Here is an 18,967-nt window from a genome sequence, read left to right on the forward strand (position 1 = left end):
TTCTTGATTTTGGGTTTAAATATACATATTGTGTTTAATTGGTAATACTTATGAAGTGAAATGTAATATTAATACAATGAAGAAATTTATAGAAGTATATTGAAATTTTTACAAACAAATATGATATACTCCAATAAAATAAATAAAGTTGTGCATCATAATTCATATGTGTAATATCTAGTTTACTTCTAATTTGGCAATGAAAATACTAGAGGATCCACAACCACAAAGATGAGAAAGTGTTTTGCAATTTGACTTATTTTTTATTTTAATCCGTATCAATAAAATTATTTCAATTTTACTTTTGAATATTAGGTCACGACTTTTGCTCTTTATATCTCATATCTTATTCTTTTAATATTTTATACTTTAACCTATTATACTCAACTAGTACTGAAACTCATATAATGCACAAATTTATGAGTATGAAATATATAAAAGTATAACTTAAAAAAATAATGATAGTATATATATTATTGTGACTAAATTTATCGAATACATGATTTTTTAAACGCAAAAATCAAATACAAATCTTTTTAGAATTATTTATCGAATTTACTTTATCATTCAATTAAATATATCAAATACATTATATAAATATGTTACCAAATTTAGCTCCAATTAAAAAAATAAAATAAAATTAGGTAAATATTTCCATGTAATCAATTATCTATTTAATCTATCTATAATCTATAATGTATAAATCTATAATAAATAATAAAATTTACTAATGAAGAAACAGGACTGACATGTGTCAAACTCTCAACGAAAATTTTTCCGCTCATTTTTATATTGACATGACAGGTGAATTTGTAGTGAAAATCATTTCCTAATATAGTAAAATTTAATGTGCATAAGAAGATTTGGTAAACAATATTATTTCTAAAGTCTTTATATAGCAAAATGAAACATGACTAAATTGTAAACTAGTATTATTTTCCAATACTATTTCCAATATTATTTCCAAAATAAAAGAGAATAATGTCTTGATATAGCAAATTATTTTTCAAGATTAATTACCAACTGTAGAATAATTATATCTTCATAATTATACTGACATGCGAATTCATGTCATTGTTACTTATCTACTATATATTCCTATTTGATTAAAAAATAAATTTAATTTAATAAATGGGTAATTTCACCTAAAATAATTTTTTTAAAAAATAATTACCCAAATAGTAATATTTATTCAAGATCTTTAAAATGAGATCAAGTTTGTAATATTTTTGACTCTTTCTAAAAAATTCAAAAAATTATTTAATTATTCAAAAAAATTAAGCTTTATTATAAAAAAAATATTAAGTTATTAAAAACCTTAAAGTAAATTTATTCATAAAAATATGGTTATGAAACAAATAAATATAAGATATCACTTGACTATATTTTAGCTAAATTTATATTCTTTTATAAAAACCACTAATGAAGAAACAAAATTGCCACGTGTCAGACTCTCAGCGAAAATTTATCCACTCATATTTATGTTGATGTTGCAAGTGAATTTCCAGTGAAAATCATTTCCTAATATAGTTCAATTAAATGTGCACGAGAAGATTTGATTAGCAGTATTATTTCCAAAGTATTTTACCTTGGTAAAAAAGAATAATTTCTTGATATAGCAAAATGAAACACGATTAAAATCGTAAACCGGTATTATTTTCTAATATTATTTCCAAAATAAAAGAGAATATTATCTTGATATAGCAAATTTTTTTCAAGATTATTTACCAATTATAGAATAATTATATCTTCATAATTATAATGACATGCAAATTCATGTCATTGTTACTTATTTACTTTATATTCCTATTTGCTAAAAAAATGAGTTTTATTCAATAAATGGGTAATTTTACCTATATATATATATATTATATATATATATATATATATATATATATATATATATATATATATATATATATATATATATATATATATATATAATCTTTAAATACTAACAAATAACCTTTTATATAATCTTTAAAGTAAACAATCATTAAAACAAATATTATACAAGTATAAAATCAAATCAAAAACTTTTTTTTCCAATCTCTGTGCATAACACGGATATCTATCTAGTCATTCACTAAAATAATTCTATTTGTTAAGGCTCATTAAGAATGACATTTATCATTTTCTAGCATTTCTATTAATATGTATGATATATATGATATGATATTATAATATGATTTTTATTAAAAGAAATATATATGATAATATGGTTTCATAATATAATTGACAAATACAAATGAATTAGGAGTAGTTCTCTAAATTCAAAAACATGAAAGAGCGCCAAAATGACCAATAAATTTTTTTTACTTTCCACGAATTTCCATTTATTTCTCATGTGTGTCCTCCCCTTCTTCAACATCTTTCTGACTCTTACTCTCAGATTCCCTATTTTTTTCGTTTTCTTTTAACCTTTTAACTATTTCACCACTTTTCACAAAATATTTTTGAGTTCGATTCTCGTCTTTTTTATAGTAAGATAAATGTTAAATTAGGCTTGACTTATTGTGAGTGCCAGCATATTAACAGGAGGACGCACATGCACATACTTCATAAGCCAAGGAGATATATACCATCCCAAAACCATATGACAATGGGAAGAAGGTTTCTAATAGCTTATAAAGCGTGCACACCATTTTCAATTTATCGATGTGAGATAACTTATCCCAACAATAAAACTACTCACTAATGCAAAAAATTAAGTGTTTTATAAAAAAAACTTAAAAAATATATACATCAAACGAAAAAGTAAACATAAATGTGTAATTTTTTGGTTCCCTTCTCAGATATGACTATAATTTCTATTGAATATGACGATGATTTTATACATTTGTTAAAAAAACTAATAATATAATCTATTAGCATAAAAATTTTTTATTTTAAGATAATCTGAACATCACATATAAATTATAATATATCTGACAACAATATTAAAAAAATAAATCGGTAAATGAAAATTAAAGAGTGGATAGTACACTGTATTTACCAACTGTTGTTTTTTCAGTGTAAGAGACTAAATCATTATTAATTTAACGTTATAGAAGTATATAATAATATCAATATCAATATTTGAATTCTTCACAATTCAAATATTCAAACTAACACATTCCAACGTTTTCTTAATTGTTTTTCTCTATTCAACCTCTACACGAGCTTCGAGCTCGTCAACTATGGAGATTATCACACCATTGTTACAATCAATGCATGTAAGTCTCTTTTTTTCTGTTCTGGCTTTGCTTCCATTTTCGGATGGTTTCTTTTCCTTATATTCACGCTGTTTAACACAGAAATTTCACTCTATATTGTGCTTAGTTTGTGGACATTTGGTTTAAAATTTATATATTCAATGATTGAACAATTTTTTGTGTAAGAAAATTTCTTCTGTGGATTATATTTTATTTTTCTAGGTTCAGCATTTAGAGTTTGAAATTAGTAGGTTTTTTTTTTGCATTTTTCATATTCGGTACTGCTCCGATCAATTCACAATATACCTACTTATAACTTTGTAATAACATCTAGCTAGCTTGGTATAGTTTGAATGATGCATCAAACCTAGAAATAGTCCAGCCTAGCTCTTGCTCGACGAATGAAAATGGGGGATATGCTCGACAAATTTCTTTATTTTGGACTTGTGTTGGTTTAATCGGCTAGTGAGTGTTTCAATTTGAATCTGTATTGTAATGATAGATTTTGGGATGAGCAATTATAACATATTCATTACTATATGAGCTTCAATCAATTGCAATGTTAAGCATGTTTGATTGTAGGTGAAGGACATTAGTTGATGGGAGTGAAGCAACGTTTTGGGAGCTACATTTATTCGTAGATTGTGATTCAGTATTTTAATAGTTTTGATTTTTTGCAGTTCAAAATATGGTTATTGTGGGAGCTACAGTTTTTCATTGATTTGTAATTGGATGGTGCTTGGAGGATGGAGGTGCATTTTTTCCTCTAAAATATGGTTTGATTTCAAGTCTCTAGACTCGGAAATATTGAGGTTTGTGAAAGAAATCGAAAAGAAATGAAGAGAAGAACTGAACAGAAAATGAAAGGTACGAGAAAGGTGGTTAATCCACAGCAAATTGTGTATGAACTCAAGCGTCGAGTAGTTTTTGCTATAAATAAGATTGCAGACCGTGATACTTACCAAATTGGAGTTCAGGAGCTTGAAAAAATAGCTGAATGTTTAAGCCCTGATGAAATTGTCCCATTTTTGTCTTGCATATTGGATTCTGATTCGGAGCAGAAAAGTGCAGTTCGCAAGGAGTGTGTGAGGATGATGGGTGTATTAGTGAAAATGCAAGGGGATCTTGTAGGGCCGCACTTGGCAAAGATGGTTACTTCAATATCAAAACGACTCAAAGATCAAGACACTGTTGTCAGGGTTGCTTGTGTGGAGACAATGGGTGTTTTTGCATCAGAATTTGGAAACAATTCAGTAGACAGTGATGATATATTTGTCTTGTTAGTGAGACCCTTTTTTGAGGCCTTAGGTGATCAGAATAAGCAGATTCAGGCAGGTGCTGCAATGTGCCTTGCAAGAGTGATTGACAACATGAATGATCCTCCTATTTCAATCTTGCAAAAGATGTTGGCTCGCACCATGAAGTTGCTCAAGAATCCACATTACAAGGCTAAACCTTCAATGATTGAATTGAACAAAAGTCTCATTCAGGTTCATTTTTGTTCCTAGTTATACATACTATTTCATCATATTTTTTTGCCTTTTAGTGTGTTTTACCATGCTCTTTATCACCATGCATGCCTTTCTTGGGGGGATGTATGTGTGCCAAAGATGTGAATATTTGGCAGTCAAAAGCTTACAGCATACCTTTTTTTTTTCTGTGTAAAACTTCATGTTTCATCAATTTTGTTCATTGGTATTGTTCATGTGAACATTCTCTTGGTATTGTAGAGTGTGATTTTCGTAGATGTCTCTATATCAGTAGCCACAAGAAGTTAGCCGAAAATCCTTTTATATCTTAAAGAAGAACTGCACGTTATTGAAATTCGTCAGTAGAATTTTATTGCCATTCACTATCCTCTTGTGAGTTGTGACTACATTACAATTATGTTCTACTTCTCTAGGCGGGAGGTGCTCTGTCACATAGTGCTTTATCTACTGCCATTTGTAGCATCCAAGAAGCTCTTAAAGATAATGACTGGACAACTCGTAAAGCTGCGTCATTAGCATTGGGAGAGATAGCTTCAAGTGGGGGCCCCTTCTTGGCACCTTTTATGGCTTCCTGCATTCAAGCACTTGAGTCATGCCGCTTTGATAAGGTTGATGCTAATATCCTTTCTCATATAATAATCATAAATCAGAAAAAATTGTTGTTAACATGTCTTTCTTTTGAAATGCAGGTGAAACCTGTCCGAGAAACAATATTGCAGGCTCTTCATTGCTGGAGAAGTATTGAAAGGAAGAATGTGCCTGAACCTTCAGATATGGTGTCTGCTATTAAAGGTTTGGATGTTAAGGCTGTATCTTGTAGAATAATGGATGTGCCTTTGAATTTTTGGGTTAATGAACTAACTTGATCGCATTCATTCTTGTGCTTTATTTTTGATTTAATGGTCTTCCTCTAGTAAAATAAGAAAAAATATTTATATTAATTTTTTAAGCTTGAGGGCATTGTCCTAAGGGCTTAGATAAAGAAGATAGTTTTTGAGTGAAGAACTAATTGTTCCCTCAATGTTGGACAGAAAATTATGGTTCGTGGTGGAGTTTATCTATAACATACTAATATTGCTTTTTATTCTATAAATCTTTGTTTCTTTCTCAATTTAAACTATTTGTTCCCTGTTTGATGCTTTATTTCTTTTTATGTTTTTCTTATAATACTTTTTTTTTTGTGCCCATTGAGATTTTCAAACTTGATATACCATGGTTGAATGAGCATATCAAATGTATTTCCCTCGAAAAATTGCTTTTAGGAGTCTGTCTGTGATAATAGAGAAATATGGATAATTTACAAAAGGATAGTTTAGCAGAATAGGATGCTGCAAGGGAGTTAAGGCTTACTTAATACTTTTGAATTTACTGTACATGATCTAGATCTAGATTTACTTTCAAACCTATCAATCACCAACTCACTACTCTTCTATTCTCGTGGGGTCACTTTATACTTGCTTCATGAAGTATAAGTTAAAAAGGTAAGGAAAAGATGCTTAATAAAAGGATATCCCTGCATAGCAGAGAATGAATCGACGGAAAGAGCAAAAAATTGTGAAACCATGCTAAGGATTACGGAGCTGAAAAATTTACTCCTACAACGCTGACCTATATTTTTTTACATTAGGAGCCAAAACACAAGTTTACAGACCTACAAATTAGAGGGTACATTGCCAATTTTTTTTCTTTAGCCACATGGATTGAACTTTCCACTTGTTTACAGCAAGTGCACCTTATAATGAACATATTTAAAACCTAATCACCCTGTTAGGTGGAAAAAAGCTAATGTGAATTTGCCTTTGTGACTCGAAAAATCTGGCCATAACCTTACTACTTTTTTACATCCTCTAGTTTTCTGAAATATTGCTGATGTGCTTCAAAGTGATTCACATGGCAGCAGCCAACACTTGTCTTTGGCCAAGCGTAATGTCCATCCTAGTGTGAAGTTGTCTGATCATAGTATGCTCCCTCAAACACAAAACCAGTGATGCCTTATTGCGTTGTGCAAGTTAGGACCTTAATATAGGGACATTAATATTGGTCATCGTGCCCTTATGTTCGACTCATATCCTTTGATCACTTTTCCTTTGGCCTTCTTTGTTTGCACCAAACGGTTGTTTAGTTGGTCCTCTGCAAAAGAATCTCTACCTGTCATATTATGTTCCATCTGAGGCCTGGGGGTTATGATCTCTGCCTTATGTGATGAATTAGGTTTGGTCGCTTGTGGCAATGTACTAATTACTGAAGAGAAATTTGCAAATGGTCCGCTTCACTGGTCTGTTATTTCTATGTTTACTTTTTTGTAATGTACTTGCTGGTGCATGACTGACTGAACGTGTAGTTCAGTTCCATATCATTCACCAGGACTTATGCACTTCTGCTACTGTTCATATGCACTAGTATGGTTCATACCAAGCACAATCTAAGGCATAATTTAACATTTTGCAGATAGTTTAAGTGGAGATGACTATGGGGATATAGTTTCTGCTGGTAGCTCTGTGTGGAAAGATATTGCCCATAAAGAATCGAAGACCAATGTTGTCAGGAACGGAGCTACAGTATCAACAAGAAACAGAAGTCCTAATTTTGCCGAGAGATCAGGCAAGTCTAATGATTGTGAGTGGCATATAGATGTTGCTGTTGCAAAAAAGTGCCCTGCTATTCCACGATATCTTCACAATGATGAATCTGAGAGTAGCTCAGCTTGCAAGATACAAGAAACAATAACGGCTGATGTCATAAGTATTCAAAATAGGGGAAATGATTATGATACAAGTGACGATAAGCAAGAGTATTCATCCGCTTCTAACTATGTCTCAGATAATTATGCTAACAAGATTATGTCAGCTTTTCATTACAATTCTGGTAGAGGTGATATCATGAAGTCAACAAGAACAGATAAAATGTTTGCAGTGGGAAACAATGATAATGAAACTGGAAAAAAGTCATACAAGTCAAAGTTAGAAGATCGTAGAAGTCTTGATTCTACTATAACTGAAGTTGAAGAGTGCCATTCTGTGCATTGTTCCCAGACAGAAAATGAGATTAGTTCAATCCAAAAACAGCTTTTGGAAATAGAAAAGAAGCAGTCAAGATTGATGGATCTCTTTCAGGTAATTGTTAGATGTACTATTTATCTACATCTTTAAGCTTCTCTTCCCTCATTCGCTCCTCCCCTTGTTCCCCTCTTACAAAGGTGGTTAAAGTACGTTCTTTGTTCTGCCATTGTCCCGAATTAGAAGTGTATATAAGTGTTTATCATGTTGTAGGATTGAAAATGGACTTTTGACTTCTGCAACAACTCTGAGCCCTAGGCCCCCTAAAAGCAAACATCTGATAAAAGTCTTTATGATAAGGACAGTAGACGTTGAAAAGAAAAGTGGAACTCTTATTGATCATCCTCCAACTCAGTAATCTACAAAAATTGTTGCATCTCTGCAATGCAGAAAAAAGTTTGTGTTTTCCCCTTTCGACCGAATTCTGACTCGGGTGTGATTTACACATTAAGTATTGAACTCAATCTTTATTTTATCCATTCCTATTTCCTACCAACATGACCAAAATTTTAGAACATCTAGTCATGGTTATTTTCTGTTGTGTATTCTTTCAAGTATTAAGCATGCATTTCAAACTGCTTTGTTTTCTAATAGGGATTCTCAATGAGCACCATGGAAACGTTGTCTGTAATTCAGTCGAAGGTTTCCAATCTTGAGCAAGCTGTTGACAAATTAGCACACGACGTTGTTCATATAGGAAAATGTAATGATCATACAAGTATTAGATACACTGAAAATTGCCGGAGTGCTGCTTCTCCTGGAATTTCCAACACTTCTACTCCTAGGCCATCAATAGACATGCAGGACAGAAATTCTTCTGCACGGTCTTCAAGGAACAAGGATGCTTCGGAGGGAAAAGAAGTAGTGATCAGAAATAAGAGCAATTCTATTAGCCCATATCTGGACTCTCGGAGACGACCATTGTCAATGGTAAACAGGAATTTTATAGGAAATGGACCTAAAAAAAGTACAGGGCATGATGCGCAGAACATGAACTACTGTCAACGTAGACAAACTGATTGGGTCGATTCTTCAACTTCCCAAGGTCATACTCAGCAGAAAGGAAAAGTGAATGAAAATGGCATTTGGAAACATGTCAAGGATCTTTTGTGCGATAGTGACCTTGATTCTGCCTATAGAGAAGCCCTATATTCAGGCGATCAGCTACTTCTTATTAAGCTCATTGACGGAACTGGACCCGTGCTAGATAGTTTATCGAATGAAACTATCAGCAATCTATTTACCGCTTTAGCATCTTGTGTGTTGGAACATAGAATTGTCGAATCTATAATTCCTTGGTTGCAACAGGTAACTGTCATTTCTTTTTAATCCTAATTTTTGTTTGATAATTGCTCTTTTCCGTTGAGAAATAACTGCTAACATTTTGATTATCGCAGATAGTAGATATGAGTGCAATTCATGGAGCAAATTATATTCCTCTATCTCTTAAGGTAAGGAGAGAAATTCTATCAGCAGTGCAGGAAGCATTGGATGTACAAGTTACTCATCCTACAAAAAGAAGAATGGTCGCCCAACTGGCTATGAAATTGCAACAAATCTGGGGTTAGACTGCTGTTTTCACATACACTACGCTGTCGATTTAACCATTTTGTGAGCTAGCCTAGCTGTTACGTCTGCTAGCAGACTTTATGGCATATTATTTTATGGTGATTTCACACTCAGATAATTTAGTGGCATCGGGGCATTGTAATGCTTTTTCACTGTGTTCTGTGTTAAACTCATAAACAAATGCTATAACCTTCAATAGCAAGGTTTTTGTACGCTCGAACACCCAGTTTCTTTTTCAGATAGGCAGCCTAATGTGCTGAATCTTGTTCCTCATTAGCCGGTGCTTTTCCATCTTATCAGGCCGTTAAAGATATTACTGAAGGCGATCGCACTTTTGTAAGAAATCTGTTGTAATGTTTATCCGGTCATCGTCTCTTTTTATTTGTAAATTTGTTACTACTATCAGTTTTACTTGCATTTTTATTCCACTTTAAATAGGAAGCTTCCATTGTAATGTCCTTGTGTTCTGAGTATGATTTTTCAGCTTGGGTTATGTTTTTTTGACCCAATTGGACAACTTTACCTTCAATACTGATGTTACAGTCAGTGAGTGCTTTATCTGATTTCTGTCTACGTTTTCAAGACAAAATAGAGTCTATTCCCAAAATATTGGTTTTTTATAAAATAATTCCCACTTTATATAACAGAGAAATATATTTTCTACCATACCGTCCACATAACATAATATTTAAAAACAAAAAATTTCAATAACAAACAGCTAACTCAGGTAACAGTTTGTGTACAAGAGAAAACCGCTATTTGAGATAGCGGTTTCGATTGTAAATCAATGGAATTAAAAATTTGAAAATTAAATGCCTTTGCTCTCCTACAAACTCATACACGCGAGCTTTAAGGAAGATCAACCCTTACAGCCTCCCTACCAACTGCGCTCCCGTGCTATCAATGATTTGGCGTCTTGCCAATGAATTTAAATAAGTCAGTACTGCATTGGTCCATATGATTCCACGGAAGACGTAATCTCTAATTATTTTTTATTAAAAATTTTAAATTAAAATAAACTGCCATATTAGATGGTAGTTTACCCTTAGGTTTTTTTTTTTTTTTTTTTTAAGTTTTTCTCAAAATTATAGTTTGAATTAAATCGCCATCTCAGATAGCAGTTTGCTTAAAACCTAATACCAAATCGTCAGTTGAAATAGTCTTTTGATCTAGAACATACAAAAATATTTATTTTTTGTATCGTGCTAGATGGACGGTATAATGGGAAATAAATTTCCCATGAATGCAAAGTGGGAAATATATTTAAAAATTACAATATTAAGGGCAAAGACTCACAAAATACCTGTTAATTTTGGGTAGGTAGTGTGCAACTGGCATCGAAATAGACTTGTTCTTGTAGAGGGTTTCTATTTAACTAATTTTCAATGCATAGCTATCAAGGGTTAACCAAAAATAACAAATCTTTTAGTTTTATTGTTAATAAGAATAAGTTGCGTACAACTGACCCTTCCAAATCCTAAGAGTCATTTAAGAACATTGGAAAAATAAAATGTTGTTGCATAGATGAAAAGGTCACGTAAATGCTCTAAATGAGTTAATTTCTACTATGTTTGACATTTATGGGTTATTTTGAATGTGACTGTTGACTTTGACTAATTGTTAATATGGTTGACGGATAATAAATAATTGCTTTGAAGGAATTACTAAGAAACAATAATGAATCACAAATTGTTTTATGAGACCATCTCACTGAGAAACGCATCTCATACATGAGTTATTTAGTTCATCTCGTACGTATTATGAGAATATAAGCTCTTTGTTTAAGGTCATCTCACCGAAAGACGGTCCCTCGCAAAAACAACTCGGGCATACATGATACATTATACAATATAAATTAATGACAGATCAAATACCAAAAGACTTCATATTAATCAATGTCTATATACACATTCATAATGGTTACTCCCCTGCTGATGCAGGAGGCTCGGTAAATAAGCTACTACTCACTTCTTTCTAATACAACACTTAGATCGTCATTATCTGATGTACCGAAAAGAATTACCCGCGACACTCTTCCACAAGGGTAGAGTAAGGTTCACAATTCACACATAATGAAAGAACAAAATCGACGCAGAACATGATAAACACTACTTTGTAGCGCCTTAAAACGTTCATTTTGTAGTCTGATCTCTATATGATCTATTACGAAACCCGATTTCAGGTGAATGTTTGCCAAAAATATCATGCTCACTTCTGCCTCTTCCTTCTCTCCTTCGATGTGGGACAACAACTCTTTCATCTTCGGTCTCAATTGTCTTCTCTACCGAGAGGCTGGTGTTGGGGTTCGCCTTAGGAGCTTCATAGAGGGTAACTCCACTTCCGTTTTGAGCTAACAATGACATTTCCCGTTTTTGCTCCGCTTCATAAGCAGCTTCTAGAACTTCAACTACATGACTCATTGACGGCCTTCCTTTCGGGTTTTGGCTTAGACATAGGTGTCCGAGGTTTGCCACTTTCATCATAGTCTTGACCGAGTATTGTCCATCAATTCTTAAATCCAAGATTCGAAGAAGTTTCTTGTTATTGTTCAAAAGCGGGCGGCACCATTCGACTAGATTATGTTCTCTGCTTGGTCTACTCTTGTCAAATGCTCTTCTTCCTATTAGCATCTCGAGCAAAACCACTCCAAAACCATATACATCACTTCTAGCCGTTAAATGCCCTAATAGGAAAATAAGAAACATTACATTGAACGTGTCGAAATACATAGGCTTTCACAAACAAATCATCTCAGAAAATCAGGAATGTATAATGTTACAATGTCAATTTAGTGTAAGTTGGAAGCCTTACCAGTCATCACATATTCTGGAGCTGCATACCCATAAGTGCCCATAACACGCGTGGACACATGAGTTTGGTCTCCCATAGGTCCTTCCTTTGCAAGTCCAAAATCGGAAAGTTTTGCGTTAAAATTCTGTAAATTGTAACGGAGATTCAGCAATGTTCTTGCTTGCTTCGCTGATTCCAAACATATGGTTCTTTTGTGCAATTGTTCTAAAACTACTTTAAAAACTGTAATGTGGGATTGATCATATAAGGCAAGGGATAACTAACCGAATCGAGCAAGATATTTGAAGTCTTAAAATCACGATATATGATTTGTCGTTCCAAGCCATGAAGAAAAGCAAGACCTTTCGCAGCATCTAGAGCAACTTTTATTCGTCTCAACCACGTGAGAGTAGCAGACATTCCTTGCAACAACAAAAATACTAAATCAGTACAATATGCTTGCAACAATTAAAAAATTGTGTTTCGCTAAATATACTTTTATAGAAATGCCGATTGATCTTGTCTAGAACCATCAACGACAACACCATTTCGGTACCCCAATGCCATTAAGTGGCTTCCACCTAGGGTGAGGATTGTTGGGATCCAACGTACACAACCTTACCCTTGTTAGTGATAACAAAAAAGTTGTTTTCGAGTGACCCTTCGAACCAAATATCATATGTAACTTCACATAAATAAGAGGTGCACATGATTTAGTCCATAATATTCCAAAAGTAAATAACTATAAATCTTTGGCTCCATAATAAGGGACACTCATGTTTAAAACCATAAGAAAGTTAATTCATATGCATATCTTGTTAATTTCTTCTTTTCTTTTTGATAATATTAGCATTAGGTTTTTGTAGCTAATCCCAAAAAACTAAGGCTTTGGCATTATTGTTATTGTAGCATTAGTTTTTTGACTACAATATTCCATTCCATCACCATCAATGCCATTTAAGTCACTCATAGGCTCCTACCCAAAGCACAAATTAGTGTTTCAGTTACGTTCAGATGGATTGCATGTCTTGGCTTGTATCTCAGATGCGATAAGCTCAAAAACTATTACAATATTGGTTGCAATATGGTGATGAGGGCGCTTTTTACCTAGGCAAGGTTGCAGGGCCGTCTCCGACATTTCAAAGGCCATGAGCAAAATATAAATTATGGGCCCCTAAAATCTAAAATTACGTTCTATTACATTTTGGTATTTGTAAATTTGTTTATCAATACTTTAGTTAATACAATAATTTTTTATCAATATATTAAAATAATGCTAAATTTCATGATTACATGGAACCAACAAATATTAATCATAAATTCAAATAGCCATTCTTTTTAAGTTTAAAGTTTAAACCACTATTATCATTATCTTAATTGAACTAATAATAAAAGTAGTAAATTAAAAATTATTAAGAGAGATTATATTGCTCATCTATAATAATTTATACTAGTATATCCTAATCATTCAATACAAGCTGATAATACCAATTCATATAATTATCTTTTAAAAAAATTAGATTTAATTTTGAATACATTAATGTTTAATACTCTCCCTATCCATTTAATTTTGCTACACAATACACAAAAAGCCCTCATTTCAATTTTAACCATATAGCAAAAATATGAGGCCCTCTATAAATCGGGGCCCTGAGCGGTAGCTCATTCTGCTCCCCCTAATAGCCGGCCCTGCAAGGTTGGTAGTAATAAGACATTCAATAGTTGAATTGTTGATGTGTTTTTAAATAATTGAACTGACTTTTTAAGATTTTATTTTAAAGGATACAAGAAGTCTTCCCATCATGTACTTGTTCAACATAAAAGATGGGTCATGGCGAAAAATGCTTACAATAAAAGATTTCATTATTTCAATATGGTATCGGTCCAAACTTATGACCTGGAATTTTATTTTTCATGTTGCCAATACTTTTTTACGGTTGCTCTCTAACCATATCTTTTTATCTTGTTCTTAATGTTTTGTATTCTCTCTATCTATCATCAACATATTTTCTTAATGTTATTGTAACTTATGAGGATGTAGAGCTCAAAATATAAGTATTAATATCAAATATCAATTTTTTTTATAATACCAAAACATCATGGTACACCTTCATTACAATTGTTGTGGTTATACAATCAATATGTGAGGCAAATAATGGCTATCTCAAATGACTTGGCACCTAAATTGGCATTAGATACAAGCACAACTTATTAGCTACTAATAAATGATTAAGTTATATCTTCATTCATGTTTAATTGACATCACATTAATTCTCATTATGGTTGGTGATGGCAAAAATATCCCACTTAAATGGTCGAACACTACTTTTTTATTTTTTTATGTAAACCCTTTCCTCTTTTTCTTCTAAAAAATTCACACTTTGTATCATTTTGGTTTTTGTAATACAACGGCCAAGACCCGACCCAAGACTAGATAGTATGGACACTTTGAGTCTGTCTACTAACTGCAAAAAGACCAATTCCTTCTTATTAATATTCAAAAAGCTAATCAATTATTACAAGGGCGGCTCTATATATAGCCTAAGCCCCAAGACTCAAGAGACTACAAAATAATAACAACTAATCTAATCACAAAATACCAAGACTAATTTAAAGTGAAATGTCGATAATGCCCTTGGACCCTTTGACCCAATTCATCACAGTTTTCTAGTGAACAACCTTCTAGCGGGAAAATTTATGACGAGTCTTAAGAGTTTGCTACACCACACGAGGAAAACAGAAATTCATCAGTTTCAACACACAATTATTTAATACCATGATATTCACATTCAAACAAGTAGATTGAAATGCAGCAACATAATGACTTGGCAGTATTTGAATCGATACTTACTGCGAAACAGATGTTTCTCCAGGCATCCGGATGCCATATATTCGTAAACCAGTAGCCTATGCTCATCTTCACAACAGTACCCAATCAGCTTTACAAGGTTCGGGTGGCTAAGTTGTCCTAGGTAGCTAACTTCAGTCTGTAAAATTAAACATATAACCATTGTAAGCATTTAAATGCTAAAAGCACAACTCATGTCCTAAGAAAAACAAATAAGGATCCATATGATGTTACTTGGGTGTTAGTGGGTTAAGTTTCTAGGACAAAAATATTACACCAAAAGGCCTACATAAAGTCCTTCCAATATCCAAGTTAAGGCCCCAAGTCATTATTGTCAAATACCCAAAATAGGTGAAGCTTTGTCTCTTATTTTGATAGGGCCAAAATTTTTCGAACTACATAAAAAAAGACTAGTTTATTAATGCGCACTTTTTATTTAAGTGAGTTGCATATGATGTCTGCTACTAAAGGAAAATCGGGAATAACCTCTTTATTATCACTAAAAGGGTAAGGTTAAGTACATCTAACCCCCCAACTCCCACCCCACTTAGGTGGGAGTAACCTAATGGTATATGGGCAATGTAATGAGTGGAATGTGTGTGACCCCAAATAGGTGAAGCAATCTCTTAAGTACCTAAATTTTATTTGAGCCTGACATGATAAACTAGGAGTATAGTTAAACATAGATAACGACTAAGCTCAAATCAGTTTACATCACATGTCCAAACCAATACTTACTCTGCGCTTGAGAGGACTCTTACCAACACTTCATGCGCATGCAGCTCTAAAAGTATAGTAACCATATTCATGAATATAAAGCATCACAAAATCAAGAGATGTACAGAGAATGTACCAGCCATTCTTTGTCCCCTTGAAAACCATTTGGATTCAGCTGCTTAATGGCAACCTCTGTCGATTCGTATCCTGGCCTCACAAGCTCATCTATAACTCCTCTATAAACAACTCCAAAACCACCTTCCCCAAGGATAAGATCTGGTCTGAAGTGTTTTGTCGCCAATTTCATCTCGTCAAACGTGAAGATGTCAACATTACTATATTCAGGATGTTGACGGAGTTCTTTCACATTTTTGGGGGTAAACAAAAAGTTTGAGCTCTTATTATCCAGCTTCTCTCCTTTACATGGCTCTTTATGTATAGCAGTTTTACTATGATTTGGTACAGGGGGCATTCGACCTGCTCGATAATTACCACCGTCAACTGTAAGACCAACACCAACAAATAAAGAAAAACTTAAACAAGATTCTGTAAATAATAACGAATACAGAAGTTTTAAAAACTCCAAATATGATAATGTACTTCGACCCCACCCAATATTTCGCTTTTCTACATTTGGAAATTACATTCAAATCATAAACTAACAATAGGATGTTTTTTCGGTAGAGAATAATCTCACAAATATAACTATAAGATATTACATATAGATGGTTGAATATCAACATGCACTAATAACCAATTAAACATACATTAATTTTGTCATCAAGGATCCTGAAAGATCATAAATACCTATTTCCTAAAAAATATGGACCACTACACAGGTTTCAAACTTGAATAATACTCCTATAGCAATTAGCAATATACACTCCATACATGTCATTTCAACTATACACCAATAACCCCACATACTAAATTTGTCGTACAAAACCTATCCTCTAACAATCATAACAAATACACAAGTTAAAACTTCAATAATATAGCAATTAGCAATAAATAATCCATATATGCAATTTCATAGTTCATAAAGTGCCACAATAGGAAGTGAAGTAGACAAGAATGGATCACGGTCCTGCCAACAACACCTAAGAGTTTATCAACATAGCAATACATCAGAATTTATATAATCTTTGTTTCAATTAGAATATGTACCACTTTTCCGCACAAGGTCTTGGGTTTGAATCTTGTTGTCCCACCCCCTAGCCCTCTCCTTTCCCTCGGCCTATTTTTTACCCCAAAAAGTGTATATAATCTAAAACCTTCTTAGACGGGTGGTTGCAAGGGGTTGGTTAGTGATGTCAATTGACATCACTTAAATTTTAGGGAAAAATATAGTCCTAAAGAGTAAGTTGACTGAGTTGGAAGAACAATTCAGGCCACAACTCCCTACGTGACATTGCACTTCTACTTTGAGGGTGTATATCTTGAACATTTCTCTTAATTTATATGAGAGCTTACTTATTAATTCATCTTACTCTTATTTTATACGTGGTTATTTTGAATATCTACACTTTTAATTGAAATTAAATTGACATTTGTGCAAATTAGGGTTTATTCTAAAAACTTAAGACATTGTGTTATTTCAATGATCATAGCACTATTGTTAAAATAAGATGATAGAATAACTAGATGATGGTGAATCAGAGTTATTTTAATGGTTTTTTGTTTATTCTTTCAACCTCTATTTGATTATGGTTTTGATAAGCTAGAAACTTGGAAGTTGGAAGAGCTAGTTTTGTCTGATAGTGAGTAATGGTGAATTTTCATTTAGTTAGATAGTTTCCATGCACTCATTTGCAAGGAATTCTTCATTTTGAGGATGTTTGTTGGTCCGAAACTATCTTAACTACTTCGTTCATTTGACTTCCATCCTTGGTCTGAAGAAACGTTACGGCAGCCTTTCAATTGTAAAATGTATGTCCGCCTTTCAATTGTAAAACGTATATAGAATCATTTAAACCAGGTAGGAGTACTTTTGTTAGAGATCATATATTGTTGAAAAAAAGTGTATGGACTCAGAGAAGAACAAGACACAAGTTTTGATAGATTTGGCATTGGATTGCACAAACCAAACTCATTGCTTTAATAGGTGATGGAAGATTTGGCATTAGATTTCTACAAACCAATATCATAATATTCTTTGGCAGTGTTTGGCAAAATAGTTTATAGAACAATTTAAACTTAAAATCATCCAATGTCCATGTTCGGTAAATTATTTGGTTGAAAGTTAAAAAAAAACTTTTTGTTATGAAAAATCTTTTTGAAAGAGTTGCTCATAGCAACATGTTCAAAGTTAAATCAGTCAATCTTTCAAGCTCTTTATCGGCCATTCGCCAAACATCCCTTTACCTAACTAGTATTTTAACTTTATTTTTCTAAATAGATTTTTATCAAAATCAAAATCACAAGATACCTTTAACTAAAATGTTGTATGTATTTTTTCTTTTTATTTAAATTGTTAGACCTTAATTTTTTTTTTTCTGAACCTACTCATGCTTATCAACATACATAAACATTTCTATAAACATCTTGGAAAAACTATAGAAATCTCATAAAATCTTAGTTTCATCAAGAGATGGAATATCCAATCACTAACTCTCACAAATTTACAAAATGCTATACAATAAAACCCCAATAAATAAATATAATTTTCAAAAATGGATAAAAATGCATAAAAATGCATTAAACTTTAATGGGTTAGTAGCTACCTCTAGGATTACGAGAAACTTGAAGATGTTGTTGGCGATGACGATAATAATGGTGGGGCAATTGATGATATTGTTGTTCTTGTAAAGATTGTTGTTGAGAATCTGGAGAACTAAAACACATCCCCATTAAATTAAACCCACCAATTCTTTTCTTCTGATCATGTTTCATTTTCCCATCAATTTTTGACATGTATACAACAATAAATTCTTCCTTTATAACAAGGAAAATAAAATCAAAAGTACTCAGATTGTGCTAAATTGCAAATCAAAGAGAAAAAATAAAACCCAAAATGCAAAGTATTTACTTGTTTCCCATTGAAAAAAAATCCTAAAATGACTCTATAAAGGGGTAGATCTGATCAGGGTAATAAAGGTAAAGTTGGTAAGTTTCTGGAAAATTTGCCGGAGCTCCGGCAAGTCGCCGGTTAAAAGCATAAGTTTATTGAATAGACTTGTTCATCTTTTATGGAAAATGTAGTACAGATTTAAAATGCGAACGGGAGAATCACAATGTATTGGGAAAATAGGAAGTTAACAGATGGTTTTTTTGGAAGAAGCGGTGGCAACGGGAATGTAGGAA

The 18,967-nt window shown here is 32.6% G+C and overlaps 2 protein-coding genes across 3 annotated transcripts; one reads left to right on the forward strand and one right to left on the reverse strand.

Annotated features, from left to right (window-relative positions):
• The first annotated feature begins 3,089 nt into the window (after positions 1-3,089).
• LOC130801728 (TORTIFOLIA1-like protein 2) lies at positions 3,090-9,838 on the forward strand. The gene is made up of 7 exons (XM_057665611.1): positions 3,090-3,215; positions 3,875-4,684; positions 5,098-5,292; positions 5,374-5,476; positions 7,133-7,797; positions 8,335-9,048; positions 9,138-9,838. The coding sequence occupies exons 2-7, from the start codon at positions 4,031-4,033 to the stop codon at positions 9,306-9,308; spliced, it is 2,502 nt and encodes an 833-aa protein (XP_057521594.1). The 5' UTR covers positions 3,090-3,215; positions 3,875-4,030; the 3' UTR covers positions 9,309-9,838.
• Positions 9,839-11,150: 1,312 nt separating this feature from the next.
• LOC130801569 (probable serine/threonine-protein kinase PBL17) lies at positions 11,151-18,967 on the reverse strand. 2 transcript variants are annotated; one of them, XM_057665438.1, is made up of 6 exons: positions 18,388-18,967; positions 15,801-16,141; positions 14,951-15,086; positions 12,385-12,521; positions 12,121-12,244; positions 11,151-11,992 (listed from the first exon to the last, which is right to left on the reverse strand). In XM_057665438.1, the coding sequence occupies exons 1-6, from the start codon at positions 18,575-18,577 to the stop codon at positions 11,442-11,444; spliced, it is 1,479 nt and encodes a 492-aa protein (XP_057521421.1). In that variant the 5' UTR covers positions 18,578-18,967; the 3' UTR covers positions 11,151-11,441. The 2 variants fall into 2 exon arrangements, with proteins under 2 accessions (XP_057521421.1, XP_057521420.1); XM_057665437.1 differs by having other exon boundaries at positions 15,801-16,165.

This window comes from Amaranthus tricolor, chromosome 15 (assembly GCF_026212465.1).
Source record: "Amaranthus tricolor cultivar Red isolate AtriRed21 chromosome 15, ASM2621246v1, whole genome shotgun sequence".
In the NCBI taxonomy this organism is placed as follows: Eukaryota; Viridiplantae; Streptophyta; class Magnoliopsida; order Caryophyllales; family Amaranthaceae; genus Amaranthus; species Amaranthus tricolor.

What these genes read in the sequence shown, in the direction of transcription:
- LOC130801569 (XM_057665437.1), bottom strand. Translation starts at nt 18,577, where the DNA reads ATGTCAAAAATTGATGGGAAAATGAAACATGATCAGAAGAAAAGAATT. An exon ending in CAAATATCTTGCTCGATTCG is followed by an intron (nt 12,245 to 12,384) that starts GTTAGTTATCCC and finishes TACAATTTACAG; the next exon opens with AATTTTAACGCAAAACTTTC. An exon ending in TCCAGAATATGTGATGACTG is followed by an intron (nt 11,993 to 12,120) that starts GTAAGGCTTCCA and finishes TTTTCCTATTAG; the next exon opens with GGCATTTAACGGCTAGAAGT.
- LOC130801728 (XM_057665611.1), top strand. Translation starts at nt 4,031, where the DNA reads ATGAAGAGAAGAACTGAACAGAAAATGAAAGGTACGAGAAAGGTGGTT. An exon ending in GATTGATGGATCTCTTTCAG is followed by an intron (nt 7,798 to 8,334) that starts GTAATTGTTAGA and finishes GTTTTCTAATAG; the next exon opens with GGATTCTCAATGAGCACCAT. An exon ending in TAATTCCTTGGTTGCAACAG is followed by an intron (nt 9,049 to 9,137) that starts GTAACTGTCATT and finishes TGATTATCGCAG; the next exon opens with ATAGTAGATATGAGTGCAAT.